The sequence below is a fragment of the Chionomys nivalis genome, chromosome 2, assembly GCF_950005125.1.
Source record: "Chionomys nivalis chromosome 2, mChiNiv1.1, whole genome shotgun sequence".
NCBI classification, from domain to species: Eukaryota; Metazoa; Chordata; class Mammalia; order Rodentia; family Cricetidae; genus Chionomys; species Chionomys nivalis.
The window spans coordinates 39,301,079-39,317,310 of record NC_080087.1 but is presented as its reverse complement, the minus strand read 5'-3'; the positions used below and the strand labels follow the sequence as shown (position 1 = coordinate 39,317,310).

The 16,232-nt window shown below is 37.4% G+C and overlaps 1 protein-coding gene across 13 annotated transcripts in view; it reads right to left on the bottom strand.

The window, feature by feature from the left end:
• Window positions 1–16,232, bottom strand: part of Ptprk (protein tyrosine phosphatase receptor type K) — a 549,613-nt gene that overhangs the window by 16,872 nt on the left and 516,509 nt on the right. For 4 of the 13 annotated variants that reach the window (XM_057751167.1, XM_057751176.1, XM_057751203.1 and 1 more), the window contains 10 exons: window positions 15,784–15,944; window positions 13,610–13,645; window positions 11,681–11,692; window positions 9,231–9,415; window positions 7,475–7,562; window positions 6,376–6,452; window positions 6,158–6,175; window positions 3,082–3,118; window positions 1,612–1,709; window positions 293–409 (listed from right to left, as the gene is read on the bottom strand). In XM_057751167.1, coding sequence (XP_057607150.1) covers window positions 293–409; window positions 1,612–1,709; window positions 3,082–3,118; window positions 6,158–6,175; window positions 6,376–6,452; window positions 7,475–7,562; window positions 9,231–9,415; window positions 11,681–11,692; window positions 13,610–13,645; window positions 15,784–15,944 — 829 coding nt within the window. Of the gene's footprint in view, window positions 1–292; window positions 410–1,611; window positions 1,710–3,081; window positions 3,119–6,157; window positions 6,176–6,375; window positions 6,453–7,474; window positions 7,563–9,230; window positions 9,416–10,441; window positions 10,786–11,680; window positions 11,693–13,609; window positions 13,646–15,783; window positions 15,945–16,232 lie in introns of those variants that run through there. The other 9 variants (XM_057751185.1, XM_057751230.1, XM_057751213.1 and 6 more) reach the window with 5 other exon arrangements.

Genomic DNA, 16,232 nt, shown 5'->3' with positions numbered 1-16,232 from the left:
GTCTGAGGCCAGCCTGGTCTACATAGTGAGTTCCAGGATATGCAGAGGTATGTAGCGAGACACTGCCATGAGAAAAGCTAAAACAAACAACAGCAGCAACAACAACAAAACCCCAAACAACAACACCCCCTCCAAACAAAGCAAAGAAAAACAAAACAAAATGAATTTGTAAGCTAATGGATGGATGGGTGGATGGACTTCTTAGTAATTAAAACAAAAACTTGGAAGTGTTTTTTTTTTTAAAAAAAAACTACAGTATTCATATTTTCAATATAAACTTTTTAATGCTTACCCTTTCCAAGGTGAATGTCCTAACAACGTATTCAGCAAGGGGTTCCATTTCTACACAGGTCACTTTGAAGTCACCATAAACCTCGGTATCATCAGGCCAATATTTATAGCATTTCACCTAACGATGAGAAGAATGCATAGGTATAGAGTTATCTGAACACATACACAGTAGCCAAGATGATACATTTAGGCCACAATTTGAACACAGCTGAGAATACATCATACAATAAACAGACTGTGTGCTTTCAAAGACTTTTACGTCTAATAGCTAAGCTGTATTTCAGTACACAATTCAAGCTTGTATCACTTCCTCCAGGCATTCCTTCATAAGTGGTCTAGTCCCAAGTAGCCAGCCCTACTCTGCATATATGCATATATGAGTAATACTATATGGACAGAATAGGCTGTATAAAAATGTAACAATAACAATAAAGAAGAGATTGTGAATTTGGGGGCAGGATATGAGGAAGGAGTTGGAGGAGGCAGGGGAATGGTCATGAATAAAGTTTCCAAAAATTATCTTTAAAAAATTAAAGTTATTTTATTACCCAATGAGACACCAAATATTTTTCATTCATTGAATGTTCACTTAGGAGCATTCAAGTGAAATGTTCTGAGTATGAAATATTCTTTTTCATTACTTAAATTTATTCATTTATTTTTACATCCAAACCTCAGTTTCCTCTCTCTTCTTCCCTCTCATTCCTCCCCCGCCCCCTTCCTCTCAGTCCCTCTTCCCCCAATCCATTCCTCTGCTGTTTCTGTATAGTAAAGAGCAGGCCTTCTATTGGTGTCAACATAGCATGGCGTATCAAGTGGAGAAAGGGCTAAGCTCCTCGTCTTGTATTGTGTCTATGCAAGGCAACCCAGTATGAGGAACAGGTTACCAAAAGTCAGCCAAAGCATTAGGGACAGTGCTCCCACAGCTAGGGTTCCCACAAGCAGACCAAGCTATACAACTGTCATGGATGTAGAGGCCTAGGTCTGTTCTAGCATGATTCTTGGCTATTGGTCTGGACTCTATGAGCTCCTATGAGCCCAGGTTGCTGCTTCTGTAGATTCCCTGGTGATGTCCTTCTAGCGGGACCCAATGCTTGGCTGTGTGTGGGTCTCCGCACCTGTTTCCATCAGTTACTGGATGAAGGTTATCTGATGGCAACCGGAATTGTCACCAACCTGTCCTTCAGACTGGTGTGGACTGCCATATGAAGTATTCTTAAACTACTGGATAGTATTCTCTAAGTGAGTTGATTATTGCTTTTCAAGAATACCCATAAAAGTAAAAAAAAAAAAAAAAAAATTAACATAGTTTTCTCTTACCCGGCCAACCTCTACTAAATTAGTCACCATCACAATACAGGCAGACTGTTCTTGCCACACCATCCTCCAGAAATCATAGACGGTCTCATGAACTGGGCCTATAAACAAATTATTTTTCAGATTGTGTTATCAGAAACATAGTTAATAAAAAGTTTAGATAATGTGAAAGGTACGGTTATGTGAGACAGGCTAAAAAAGATACAACTCTAATTCAGAGCACCACGAGAACCAGAACCACTTAATTTCAGCTCATACCAGAATATATACTACACGAAACATCGTAGGCATGAACACGCTTTTCCTCAGTTTTCTTCTGTACTTAGCAATCCATAAGAAGGTACCACTACTTTCTAGGGTGTTCATTTCTGTCCCTATGGCACTCCACTGTCCATGTACATGTATGTAGATACAGAACTCTCTGGACACGTGGCCGAAGAGCAGCTGATATTGCTAAATTAAATAAATGCCCTTCATTTACGAAGAGTGCATGAGTAAAATTAAATGCCATGTCCTATCCTCCCATTATTATTATTACTATTATTCTGCATGATTATCTAACTGCAAAAGCATGTGCTAGGCTGTCATTCATTCAGAACCACAAAACTGGTGTATGGGTCAGCACAATAGTGCATATCTCCAACTGTAAAGAATACTTATTCAATTAAACCCAGTGATGAAAACAAAAGGGAAAATCTGGACAAAATGACCTCAGCTAAAAGAGCAAATGCCAGGAAATAGATTTAACTCCCTGGCAGCATTGGCCTAGCAGGCACAAGGCCCTGGGCTATGTAATCAACACTGAAGGAAGAGATGAGCAAAGCAAAGCTAAACACAACAAAAACCCAGTAAAAGAATAAACATGGCTTTGGTCATGCTCGGTCTTCTTTGGATGGCCAGGAGACATTTTGAGGAGATTCCAGGTTTGTGTGCTTGTTTCAATACTTTCCTTTCCTAGGGCACCGTGATATGATCAACCTTTTTCATTTTTATTTTCCATAAGGAACACATTTACTACATTCCCTTAGGTCTATGTTTTATTCAGTCTTGATTTGTCAAAAATTGCCAGATGACAGTATATCTCATCATAATTATTGGTCTGTGTCTTACTGCTTTGCAGACTGATAGAATTGGCTGCAAGATGACAGTCACCCAAGGCAGGGAGAACAACTCACTTCTTATTCATCAAAAATAAGTAGTTCCTCTTCGCAGCACTACTGACTACTGTGTTGAGATATCTGACCATCAAAGACCAAATCACAGAAATAATCAGAGGATTTTAATTTAAAAAAGAATCAAAATCAAGTTTTTATAAATTATGAACAAGTATTTATACTACACAATTTAGGAAGAGCCAAATTTTTTCAAAAGATAAAATTACAAGATAAAATTCCTTACTGGATAATAATAAAGATAAATATAATATTCAATATAAATAACTATAAACATAGTATTTAATAGACAAAGTTTTACCTTGAGTTGCAATGTAGTGGCTTGGTCTCTGGTAGCCCTAAAGTAGGAAAGCAAATTGGTTACCATTTTAAATAGCTGTCAGAAATAAATAAATGAAGGCATAAAAAAGGGGAAGACAACCACTTGTCAAAATTAGATTGCAATAAAAAGACCAGACTGAGTAGCGAACACAGAGTTCACTTCTCAAACCTATGTTATGTAAAAGGAAACAGAAAACAAGGCCTAATTATATTAAAGGCTCTGATTAGAATTTAAATCATATAATTGAATTTTGTTTGTCACAGAATAACCTCAGAGGTGGAGTTCAGTTTTACTGAAATGTTTATGCCTTCATATGAATTTTAAATCACCCATTCTTGGTAAGATTTTGCTCAAAAACATTAAGTCTTATTGTATCATCCAAAAGTACAACACACTGCATTACAAATGGACAAGGACATATTAGAACCAGAAAAAAAAAAAAAAGAAAGAAAGAAAAGAAACAGATCATTCCAATGTTAGAGCTGGACAATGCATGTGTGCTCAAATCAAAGTCCTGCCGAAATTAATTTTTATTCATTCTGTAACATGTTCAGAAATCTGTAGGCACTATTTTGTGTGTACTGATAATGAAATTTACACACACACACATATATAGGGAAAAACAATTTAAAACTGCACTTTTTCTTGAACAAAAATTTTAGTGCTTACTTTTCGGTGTACACATGCTGTGCATAAACATTTAATATATTGTTTCCATGGGTTCTTCCTGATAAAGAATGATTTGTTTGTTAGGTGCTCCCAATGGGTCAACTTGCCAGAGATGTGTTGAAAAATACTGATGGCGTGATAGGGTTAAGTTGTAAATTTGCTTGCTTTCACCTAAGGCTATAGTAAGAATCTGTTAAGACGTGTCTATATTTGGTATGGTCAGCTCTAAACATACACAATGAAATGTGAAAGACAGTCTCTGATCTAAGAAGGAGCACAGTGTGTACCACACTGTTGCAAATACTGAAAATTAAAATTATTATTATTCATATTTTCAGACAGGTTCTCACTAATCCTGATTGGCCTGGAACTCACTATATAGCAGGCTGGCCTCTAACTCACAGAAATCCACCTGCCTCAGACTACTAGGTGCTGGAATTAAAGGCGAGCATCATCACACCCAGTTGACTTTGATTTCTGAGTAAGTTGATACAGCATCATGTTTTTTCATAAACATTTCATGCTCTGTTTTAAATGAGATCTACCAAATGCAGATGTATTTTGCGTATAACAAACAAGGAAGGGAAATTATAAGATTGCACTGTATTTAGCCAAAATATACTGAGATCTTAACAGAGTTGTATAACAAATCTCATTTAGAATAAAGTCCCACCCAATGAACCATAAAATAGTATTATAGCAAGGCTCTAGTGTATATCCATCATGGCTAAGAACAATGACAACGTTGTAAGAGAAATTCTGGTGTCTTTTAATCTAGAGAGCATGTCTGACAAAACTTAAAAATGTTATGAAAATCAAATTATGATGAAAAAATTAACCAATACACTTATAAACTATTCTTAATACATGAAATCGATTGGGTATAGTTGTTGAAATAACTGTAAAACATGAAGTCCGTAGGGGTGGCAAATATCCTATTTGCAGAATTTAGTAGAGGTGGGCTTTACATGGCATCTTTATATGAAGACTGATAGTATGTATATGCTGCAATACTATATTCTGCATTGACTTCAAATATGCATGCTATGATTCAATTCATTCAGAGCTTGGGTTTTTAATTATTAGTAGCCAAAATCTGGCAAGTGCTAAATGCATGGTAGTCACTGCACTAGAGACTCTATATGCATTACTTCATTACATTCTCACAGCAAACGGATGAGCCTCAAACTATCAGGAAACGGAAGCAAATCACATCCCCAAGATCTCCATGATTTTGTTATCCATGCTTATTTTATTTTACTTATGTGAGTGTTTGTCTGAATAAATGTACATGCACCATGAATGTCTTGGTATTCAACGAGGCCCTTAGAGGATATGAGATAGTCCAGAACTGGAGTCACAGATGGTTGTGAATTCCATGTGGGTGCTGGGAACCATAGCTGGGTCATTTGCAATAAGAGCAAATGTTTTTAAATGCTGTTGCCCCCATCTCTCTAGACCCTCTAGTGTAATTTTAAACCAGCGAGTAGAGTCAAAGAGCCAGACCTTACATATACTACAATATATTACTTCTTGGCAATAAGTTTTATTGTATTTGATAATTACTTTCACTTACATAAAGAATTTCCCTGTTCATATGTATAACCAAATTTAACAGTGCAATATGTAATGAAAGCAGACTTTAGTAGTATGATTCGATATATATATGTGTGATACATGTTTCAAATATAATATAGAAATCATATTTGCCCTAAGAATTTTGACTTTACAAACCAATATCACACACCACAAAATAGTCTTCCTACTATTGCATTTATTTATATTTTTGATATAGGGTTTTATTTAGGCCTTGAATTCATTATGTATTTCTGGATGCCTTCGCACTTCTGATCCTTCTGCCTCCACCTCCCAAGTGCTGGGATTACAGGCATGAGCCACCGTGCCTGGTTTATGCAGTATTTGGGACTGAGCTCAGGGCTTCCTGAATGCTCAGCAAGCATTTTACCAACTGAGTCACATCCCTGGCCCCATTCTTATCTTTTAGTATCAAAAACCAATATAAAAAAATGAAATTTCAAAACCACTAATACACATCATACTATCCAGCTTCTCACATATGCTTGGGAAGGGTAAGAATAAAAGCCAGAGACAGAAATCATCAACAAATAAAATTCAAATGCATAATAAATTGTCGAAGCCAGAAATAGCCCTGTTTTGCTACACAAGAAAGGGGAATGAGGTCAAATAGCTCTTTACACAACGTAAAATAATTACAAAAAAAATGAAACACAAATATACTGTATGAGACTAATTAGGTGACGCATGCAGAAACAACTAGACTAAGCATTAGTAGTAACTGTGATTAAGGGTATTTATAGTAAATATTTATCATAGGGTGCTGTTATGTACATATAGTGGTACTTACATCCCTGTACAGCCAAATCTACAGCCCAAACCAAAGTCAGGTGTGAAAGAAAGCACAACAGCGTCAGTAAGTACTAGGATGTAGAACAAGGAAAAGTGTACAGTTTGTTCTTTACTTTAAAGCTAGCAATCAAGTCACAGGTAATAACAGGCATCGAGCTCCCAGACAGGAGCTGATACAGTGGGCGTCCTAGGGAAACACCCTGGAAGGACACTTACATCGATGTAGTTGGCATTAATGTAATCTGAAGAAGGATCGTCCTCCACGGGTTGCAGAATGACTCTGGAGTGATCATCTGAAAGGTTTAAATAATCAAATGCAAGCTGTTCAAATTCCTCTGGTTTGAGACAATGTCAGTGGTAAAGACTTATGGACAAATTTGGTCTGTATAATCCACACTTGCAATACTCTGTATTATTATCAAATCAGTCCTTTGGGAGAAAAGCCAGAACTATATGGAGCTCACTACTTATACCAGTTACAATACAAATAGACATTCAATGGCTTGCCTTTCAGATTAGGAAGCTTGGAGGCAGCCTGGCACGGTCTGGCTGGCTCTTCATTTGAGCCTTGGGCTTGACTACAGGACTTGTAGGGTTTCTAATTTGGTTTCTCAGGAATGCTTTTTAGCTGGAGGAATTCCTTTTCCTCTGGATTTTACAGCAGAATGAGCCACATAACTAGACTGCAAATTCTGAATCTATTTTTCCTTTATTCCTTGAGAGACAGGTTACGTCTGAATGTATTTTACATACTTTAAAATGATTTCAAACCAGAGTAGACTGGCTTAAGGAAATCAGCAGGTAATTAAAAGTCAGACCATCTGCTCTCCTCAGTACTCTCAAGGTTGCCCCTAGTGATGACTTGGCTTTTTGCATGTCCTCCTCATGAAGACATCACCCTGAAAGGGAATTCTGACCGATTAATGACTCACGGTTACCGGGGGGTCAAGGCAGAAGGGCAGGTGGAAGAAATACCCCCAGGAACCTCAACTAGGCCCAGCATGAGTGTTACACCAGTCCAAAAGTGAAAAAGAAGTTTGGCATTACCCCAATATTCTTAGACATTTGATAACAATCCCCATGGGTTTATACAAAAACTTAAAGCAACAAATTTCTCAAAGGGTGAGATTGAATTTGGTGAGGGTGATGGCAATCTTAGAGTCAGCTAACATTGTTTTTAATATCCTATAGACCAGTTAAGAGACCAGTGTGCCACCACTCGGGTTCTCTAAACTCAAAACCATATAAGCTGCGACTTACTGTGCATTTTACACATACAATGTTTACATGTACCAGGAAGTCTCAGGGAACTTACATGCGATAATGTTTCCATATCGGTTTTTTGCTCGGTTTTGATCTTTTTTAGCTACATCCCAAGATGCTGACTGACCTTCAAAGAAGCTCTGAAAAAAAAAAAAAAGTTAGCAAGCAGACCTAATTCAATTCTGTTTCTCACAACAGGTTTATCTGCCCTACAAATTGAAATAGTGAAAACCACATTTGTGGTGGTGGGGGCAGGGCTGCCTACAGTAGTAAGTACATTTCCTGCTCAGCCCTCAGGCCTGTTTTGTGGGATGTTAGGTTGGGTGGAACTCATGTGAAAGATTGGCAGGAACTTTAGAGAAACATAGAACCTTGAAAATCTTTCAATTTTAAGATAGCTATAATTTTGTGAGTTACAAGTAGAAGAGGCATCAATCATTTTCAAAAAATTCTAAATAATAGTATACTCACAAACCTACTTTTAATGATGGCTATCTTTCAAAGGTGTGTTCATCAGCACTTCTAATGGGGGTTAAAAAAAATCACTCGTGTATGATCTGTCATCTTTTTCTCTTTGAAGCTCATGAAGACTGGGTCTTTCATTAGAGAACAGACTTATAAAGATTCCTGTTCTGTTCTCCAAGCACCTACAGACAGATGGCTTCGATGGTGGCTTAATTATGCAGAAATTTAAAACATGGGTAAAGATCTTTTTTTTTTTTTTTTGTAGAAAAACTTAAACTTTGCTCAACACAGGAAGTAGGGTCTTCAAAGAGCCAACGTTCTTTGAGGCAGAGTACACAGAAATGTACATGAAATGAATGAACAGAACCAGCTCCGGCAGGATATTCTAATTCCTTGCTCTTATTTTGGGTGTTTCAGCACATATCTAAAGCCAGCATTCAAAATTTCAAGATAATTTTTCTCACCCCAAAAAAGTAGACAGGTGGCCCACACACAGAACGTAAAACTTAAAAGTCTTCCCTTGAAGTTGAATGTATTTTGGTTGCTCTTTGAAATAAAGTATGCTTGCGCCTTCTGCTTTAAGCATGTGTGTGTTTCTGTGTGTGCAATTCTATACTGTGTGTAGGAGTATAACTCAGCTTCAGTGTGCACAATGAAATCTTGAAGTAAGTCAAAAGGTAAAGGGAACTTTTTATTTTTGCTGTTTATTGGGATGTTTGACTTAAGTCACTTCTTTTGTAAGATAAATCCTGGTATTTTGGTCTGAGTGGGAAAGAGAAACATGCTGGGAGAAGAAATGTCCCACATCTGAGTTTGTTGTTTAGATGCTGTTTACTTGGTTTGTGGCACTCAGTTTTAGTTCCCTGCCATCCTCAGCCAACAGTTCACAAAATTAAGGGGACCATGGCAAGCAGCATATTTAACTTAACATCACCTTTATCATTAAAGAGTGTGTAAGCAAGGAGACAGAAAAACACTCAGAATTTAAACCAACCAGTGACAACATCCCTAACATTACAAGGGGTCTCTGGGAATCCTGTGCTTAACTTTTGAAAGGGGGAAATGTAGGAAGATCAAGCAAAGGGTTCATGATAACACACTGAAACATTACTGAATCCGTTCTCAAGAACCTTACAATGAATGTAGCTCCAAATACACTCCAAGGGAGAATTCTTTTCTTTCATTTCACCCTCCTCTCTACACATATATTTGATGGCATACTCAGTGCTGGACTAGAGAGGTTGTAGCGTATCCCACTCTTGGAATGTTAAAGGGAAGAAAAATGCTACATGTCATTGAGCATCAGTTAAAAATCAAATTCAATACAGTATTGAAGCTTTCACCTCGTATTCCTCTTTGAACCCATAGCTGTCTGATGTCTTCATGAGATTGATGTGCTGCAGTAAATCGGCCACTCTGATGGCTGGGTGCAGCTGTCCTGTCTGGTAAGGGGACTCTGTCCCTTCACAGAGGTAGCGAGGAACATCCAGAAGGCGACTAGACTCTGCGGTGGCACTGTGGTTCTCATCTGGTAGATTTCATATTCCAGAACATTGAGAAAGAGATAAAGTTATCTTGTTTAATATACATCTGTGCAAAGGAGATTTAAAGACCTTAAGATCCTTCCGATAGTAGAAAGAAGGAAAAGAAAAGCCAGCCACGGGGGTGGAGGTGGGGCCTTGGGCAGCATCACTCATAAAGACAAAGCCATCACCTTTCATTTCGACTCAAGGGTTAAGGTCAGAGTATTTATGTCTTTCAGCAATACAGAGGATGCTGGGAAAAGCAGGGAGACACTGGATTCACTTTTAAAAAGTATAGGCAGGACATATAGCTGAGTCGCCTCTGTTTTTAGCATTTGAAGTTACAGCGGCATAGGCTGGGACCAGAGGACAGAGCTGTCAACAGGACAAATGTTTTCACCATTGACTGTATTGGATGAACTTTTCCACACTCCTATTCCAACCTCCCTCAGAGACCCCATTTAGACAACCCATCCCCGCAGGGCCGCTCATCTTGCCACCTTTTCCCTCCTTTTTTCTACCAGCTGGGGTTCTCAATCAGCACAACCCCAACACACCAGCACAAAAGCCCATTCCCACCCTTCTGCCCACGAGGAGGTTTTCCTCCTTGGATTCTTGCCACTACTAATATTATTTTGATTGCCAGTACACTTCGGCTCCTCTGTCAGCCATGTGAGAGAAACCAGGGGTACTGGAGATAAATAAAGGCACCTCCCTTCTATTCCCAGCCCCTCCATGATGCAATTATCAGGCTATTTCTTATGTTTCCGAGACTTCCAGATTCATTGCATGCTACTTCCTTGCCCTGTGTTTTAATCATTTATTTACTTCTCTGGCACTTTTGGAGATAGACTCATGCACTAGAAATTCAGCAAACATTCAACGAGTGAATAAGTTAAATTCAACAGAAGCCTCCACCACCCACATTTAAGTGTAGACCACATCCCCATGGTTTTAGTTCAAAACGGAAAGAGACTTTTAATGCTCTTGCTGCCATAAAGATGAAGAAAGGACCAAGAACATTTTGCCTATAAAGAATAAACAGCATTTTAATGACCAAAGAACTAAGCATTACAATGAAAAACATGCTTATATTAATCACATTTAAACTTACCACTTTAAAAAAAAAACCAAACAAACGTTGAAGGGGTGTTACTTTGAAAAGCATAATACGGTCACACTGATTAACAGAAAGGAAAGTACACTTTTAGGGGCACTTGCGTTTGAAATGATAATGCATACTGCAGAGAATGATATTTAATGAACACTGAAACACATTTCAAGGGCTGGTACATCTGCCTGCCCTATCGCCAACTCTACAAATAGGATATGGCAAAAAATGAATTGTTGTCCCCATGACAAACACTTTTTCTTCCTGGAGAAGGGAAAAAAAAAAAGAACCCTACAATCAGATTTGTATGCCTCTATAATTTAGCTTGATTGCATTTATCTTTACTCTCTCTTATTAAACTGATTTTTTTTTTTTTGGCATTCATGTCTAAAAATACCACACACTAAAGAAAAAAAAAACAAATAAAGAAAATAACATCAACAGAAAAAGAAAGCCCTTGGAGCCTGTTATGACCTCAGCACTCAAGAGAATTGGTGCCTTTTATTCCGGTTTTACCCACTACTCTACTTGCAAACATTTGCTAGCAAACATGATCGGCTTCAGTTCCCCCTGCCTTCTGTGGGACTGCAGTCAAGTGGTCTACCGTCACTAAAATATCACAATTGATAGACTGGCATAAGGAATATAAACATCGCCCAGTAAGATTAAATTCAGAAGCAACTGGTTAAGGCTCTGTCACAGGGTATACAATTAATTAGGGGAAGTCAAAGTAACAGAATGTGGCGAGGGAGGGGTGCAGAATATAAGCACCTAGACTGTGGGAAGGTAGACAGGAAAACCCTAGACAGAGCTCATTTCGAACCTGCTGGAACAGCAGAAGCTTTACAATTTTAAGAGGCTCAGAAACAAACTTTACTCACATTGCACATCTTACAGATGACTATATCCTAGCATGAAATAGCATGGCCTCTATGTGGCATTAGGCTTTAATACAATAGTACAAAAGACAGCAAGATCTCAAGAATAATCACATATGAATTATTAATTTCAATATATTTCTACCTCATTAAACTACGTAATAATGTGAGTCCTAGCAAGGGTGCCTGTGCTTATCATTATCCTTATTATACACTGAAGAATAATAACTTCAACTGTGGCTTGATTGAAAGGTTTCTAAAGTTCTTTGTAATATACTTACCCGTTATAGGGACTTAAGCCCAATGAAGCAGTGAGACACAAAAGACAAAAATATGAATCAATATGAAAATTTTCTAAGCCTTGCAAAGTCATCAAGTAGATATCAATATGAAACAATGTTTGAAATTATTTCAAAAAGTTGCTGTATAAAATGAGTGGATGAAAAACAACCGTAAACACCACAATTCCAGGAACAATGAAGAATGGAAGAGATTAATCTGATGTCTGATGGGATTAATGAGAATTAGCTTTCAAATAAAGCCAATCACTTTTAACCCAAACATGCCCACTTTCCAAATGAAATAAAATTACACGATGGAAAATGTGTACAAATAGGTCAGACGACACTACTAGGCCAGCTCTACCTTTCCTGAAACATGAACAACTCTTGCCATTTGGAATACTTTAAGAACTGCTTAGCCTTTGTAGTTTGTAAAGCTCACATGCATTATCTCATTTGCTCTCTACAATTCTGAGGGGGGAGGAAGCATGGCAGGAGCAGTTACCCTGTCTAGAGGGAGAGGAGAAAACCTGTAAAGTCATTTTCTGAGTTCATATTGTAATTCTATATAGACCTCATGATTTAGAACGAATTCTCCATGCCTTTAGAAAAGTACAATGATGGACTTTAACATTTAGGCAAGCCATTCTCTTCAGAGTGTCTACTATTTTCATTTAAGTGAACTCTACTTATCAATGCGAGATACTGATATTATCTACAATTTTCAAGAGAAGATGGCATATGTAGGGGCAGTTGATAATGTGATACCTTCCCTGTGAGCACCCGGTATAGATCCTCCCTATGTAATCATGCCATCTGTTACAAAAAAAGGCCTTAAGTCACCTCTGTCTCACTGTTGTTGTGCACAGCACAGGGAAAGTGCAGTTAGAATACAGATTCTATTGGAACAGTTATTATTTATTGAAACTCTAAAATTATAATTTATAATGAGTATTTTAGTTCACGAAGTACATTTTACTTAACTGATCAGTTGCAAAATTCCAAAATGTTTTGTGATAGATTTTTAAATTGAATAAGCTAATTTCCATATTCATGATAAGTATTAAATATGAATGATAAATATAATGTGGTATCATTTTTAAGATATGTGTATTGATAATCTGTACTTTTGTGTAAGCAGAACCAGGGTGTTACTGATGGAGAACCTATGAACATACACTGCATTCTGGCCAAATGATTGTTGAGCAATTTGTCAAGAAATAAGAAGCAATTTGAAATTAAACTTGTTTTGCTTTGAAATATATAAGTTTAAAAATTAATGCCATTTTACACTGAAAGGCCAGAATCATCACAGGGGACACCTATTTCCTTAGATGTGATCCAGGTAAACACAGGGGTCTCTTCTAACTTCTTGAAACATACTACTACTTATAATGGAATGTAGTGTCTATGCTAAACCCCTGCATCAAGATTCTAGCAACTTCCTCGCTTTAGCAAACTATTAAAAGAACAAAGTAAAAGCAAATGAACAGAGTCGCCCTTTTCACCTCTGACTGCATCTTTTATTGCTTTAAAGCTAGAAGGACTTAGAAAACCCCTTTGCTAAAGCTGCTTTTCCCTCATCAGCTAGTTGCTCAGTTGCTCCTGGCCCCTGGGAGTGGAGGTGTTTGAATTATTCCCATTAGTTATCCAGTAGGGGCAATTGTGTTTCTGCTCCAAATCCAGCACAGTTTAAAGCTGGTGTGTTGTTCTAAGCAGTGTGCCTGCCATTCAAATCCACCAGACCCAAATGTGTTGAACAAAGTTCGCTGTCTCTGTCTGGACGATCGGGATCTATCTGAAACACCAAGGGACTTCCTAAAGGCAAAGAGTTACTATGTGGACAAGACACAACCCATGCAAGGAGTTGTGATGCATGCAAAAGAGGAAAATAAAATAAAGACTGGTGATAAAATTTTCGGGCCTCACCTAACACAGCAGTCGGCACAAGTGGATCATTGGGCACTGTGGGAAAACAAAGCTCGTGAAGCAATGCTTGGCTCTAAATTCTACTTTTCATGTAATTTTTATACCTTTATAATAATCTTTATAATTGATTTATACTTTCGTAAAAGTATTGTGACACAACTTACTTTGATTCTGTATTTTGCAAGGGTAACATTCCTTTTTTTTTTTTTTTTAACCAGGGTTATTGTAAAATGTCAAGAGAGTTGTATCTATAATTATAGTCCAGGTCTCTGTTCAATTTAAAAAGCCAGATTATTCACCTTGACATTATAAAAATGATAAAATTAGGAGAAATGGAACCATGCATTTTAGATCTATCAAGCATAAGTAAGGTATTTACAGAAATGAAGATCTTATATTCATTCTAACCATTTTTCCCAGTTAACTGTGGGGAATAAGTGTAATCCTTTCTCTAAGTTCATAATTGGATATTTACAGATACACACTCAGAATTGTAACTTTATAGTCAGGTACTGACATGGGTAGCATACAGAAGAGTCTGTGAAACAAAAATACAGTCAGATCTACAACCAAGTAAATATTGAGTCAAGTACTTGGAGCAATAATACACTCATTTTAAGAAAACTTTCTTTTAAAAGCCATAGAATTTTATGTCCTTCTCTGATGTTAAATCTTAATAGTGAAACAAAAATAAGATAGGCCACAAAGGCCCTATCATGTTTAAAACTGAATCCAAAATGACTGACATAGTACTTCTAACTTCCACTCAGTGTGAATAGACACAAGAAAAACGACAGCCTATATTCAAGGTCAACAATTACTGAAAAATTTCACCAAGCTAAAGGTTTTTTAAAAAATTCCCTTTATGAAATGACATAAAGACATAGTGTAAAATATTGAGCAACCTTACCATTATGTTTATAATTTGCATATAAATATGAATTTTATTATTTACTTCTTGTTTTCTTACACCCATGTTTACCAAATTAGGGTGTTATCAAAATATGAATGCTAATGACAAACATGATTTGTCCATCTCAAGCATCAATTTTACCTGAAGATTTGAAGAAATGACTTAGGCATGTTAACTTAAATATAACTAATTTAAAAACATAAAGCCTTGAAAGGGAATAATTTTCGTGCGAAATTCAAATTATGCAATTATCCAACTCCCTCATGCTTAAACAGGACTTCAGTGAAAGCATTTCCAAAGCACTTTCTTCAATAGGTCAACATTAGTAATATTGGAAGAATCTATGTTTGGGGAATGGAGAGATGAGCGTGGATGTGATTTCATTAATCTTTGCAAGCCAGGTAACACAAGTACACTTTTAGTTTTCATACTTGATACTTAGAAATGTAAAAGACAATCTTTCAAGTAGTTACTTTATTTCTTGTTTGGATGGTATGTGTGAATGTATGCATGCTACCATGTGTGAGGACATACTTGTGTGGCTCCAAAGAAGTTGATCTTATGCGGCTTCTTCAATCTTCCAATGAATGCATTGAGATAGGGTCTCAGTAACCCTGAAGCTGACCAATTCCAGCTATTCCAGTTAGTCAGCATTCCCAGGGGACATCTATGCCTCCCAAGTGGTAGGATTACAGGTAGATGCCATACCTACCTGGCTTCTATGTGGGTTCTGGGGATCTCAACTCCAGTTTTCATGATTGTCTGGTAAATACTTTCTCTACCGACTTACCTCCCCATCTCTGTGGTTAGTTTTTTGGTACTGGAATGGCCCAGGACAAATATTAGATTACCTCAATGGAATAACTACTTATGCCGTTAATTCCTAGAAAGCATTACTATGTTTCTTCTTATCACTAATGAATATTTATCTTTTATAAAGGAAAAGACAAAAGTTTAAATTGATGAACAGTAATCTTATATAGAAAACACCATTTTTTTTTTAGCTTAATTCAATGACACATGCTGCCTTATGTCTTGTTTTGGAATGATTCTTATACTTTCATAACAAAATCCCTAGTTTAAGGTTAAACTAAATCCTGTACCAAACTGAACAAAGAGGTCTTTTTGTCAATTCTATTTTACTCTTCTCAGCTGGTTTGTCTTCTGGCTGTTTCTTTCATTATTCAAAAGATATTGTGGAAAATTAAATGCACTTAATAAGCCTCCAAAGCATTGATCAAAACTATAATGAACGACTTACATCTTGGGCTGAAGTTATGCTGGTCCATGAAGGTGAGGGAGAGGGGATCCTCCGCGTGCAGGGTGCTCTGATCCGCATAACTTCGGTCCATAGCATTCACCATGTGAGTCATCTCCTGCCGCGTGTTCCCCATTGCGTCTTTGCGCTTTTTAGCAAGCTTGCTGCCAAAGCAAACACAAAAGGGAGCCCTGAGTGCGGTGAGCCTTGAGGGACAGCTGACACCAGCAATCAAGAAGCTCAAGTGAGCCTAGGACAAGGCTACAGACATGTATCGGAAAACCTATGAACTGTTCATCATCTCAAGTGAGCCTAGGACAAGGCTACAGACATGTATCGGAAAACCTATGAACTGTTCATCATCTCAGGAGTCAAGACAACACACAAACCATTACATCGGCTGGTTGATGTAGCACACTTAATATTTGTTAGATCCTTAAAATTCAAGTTGC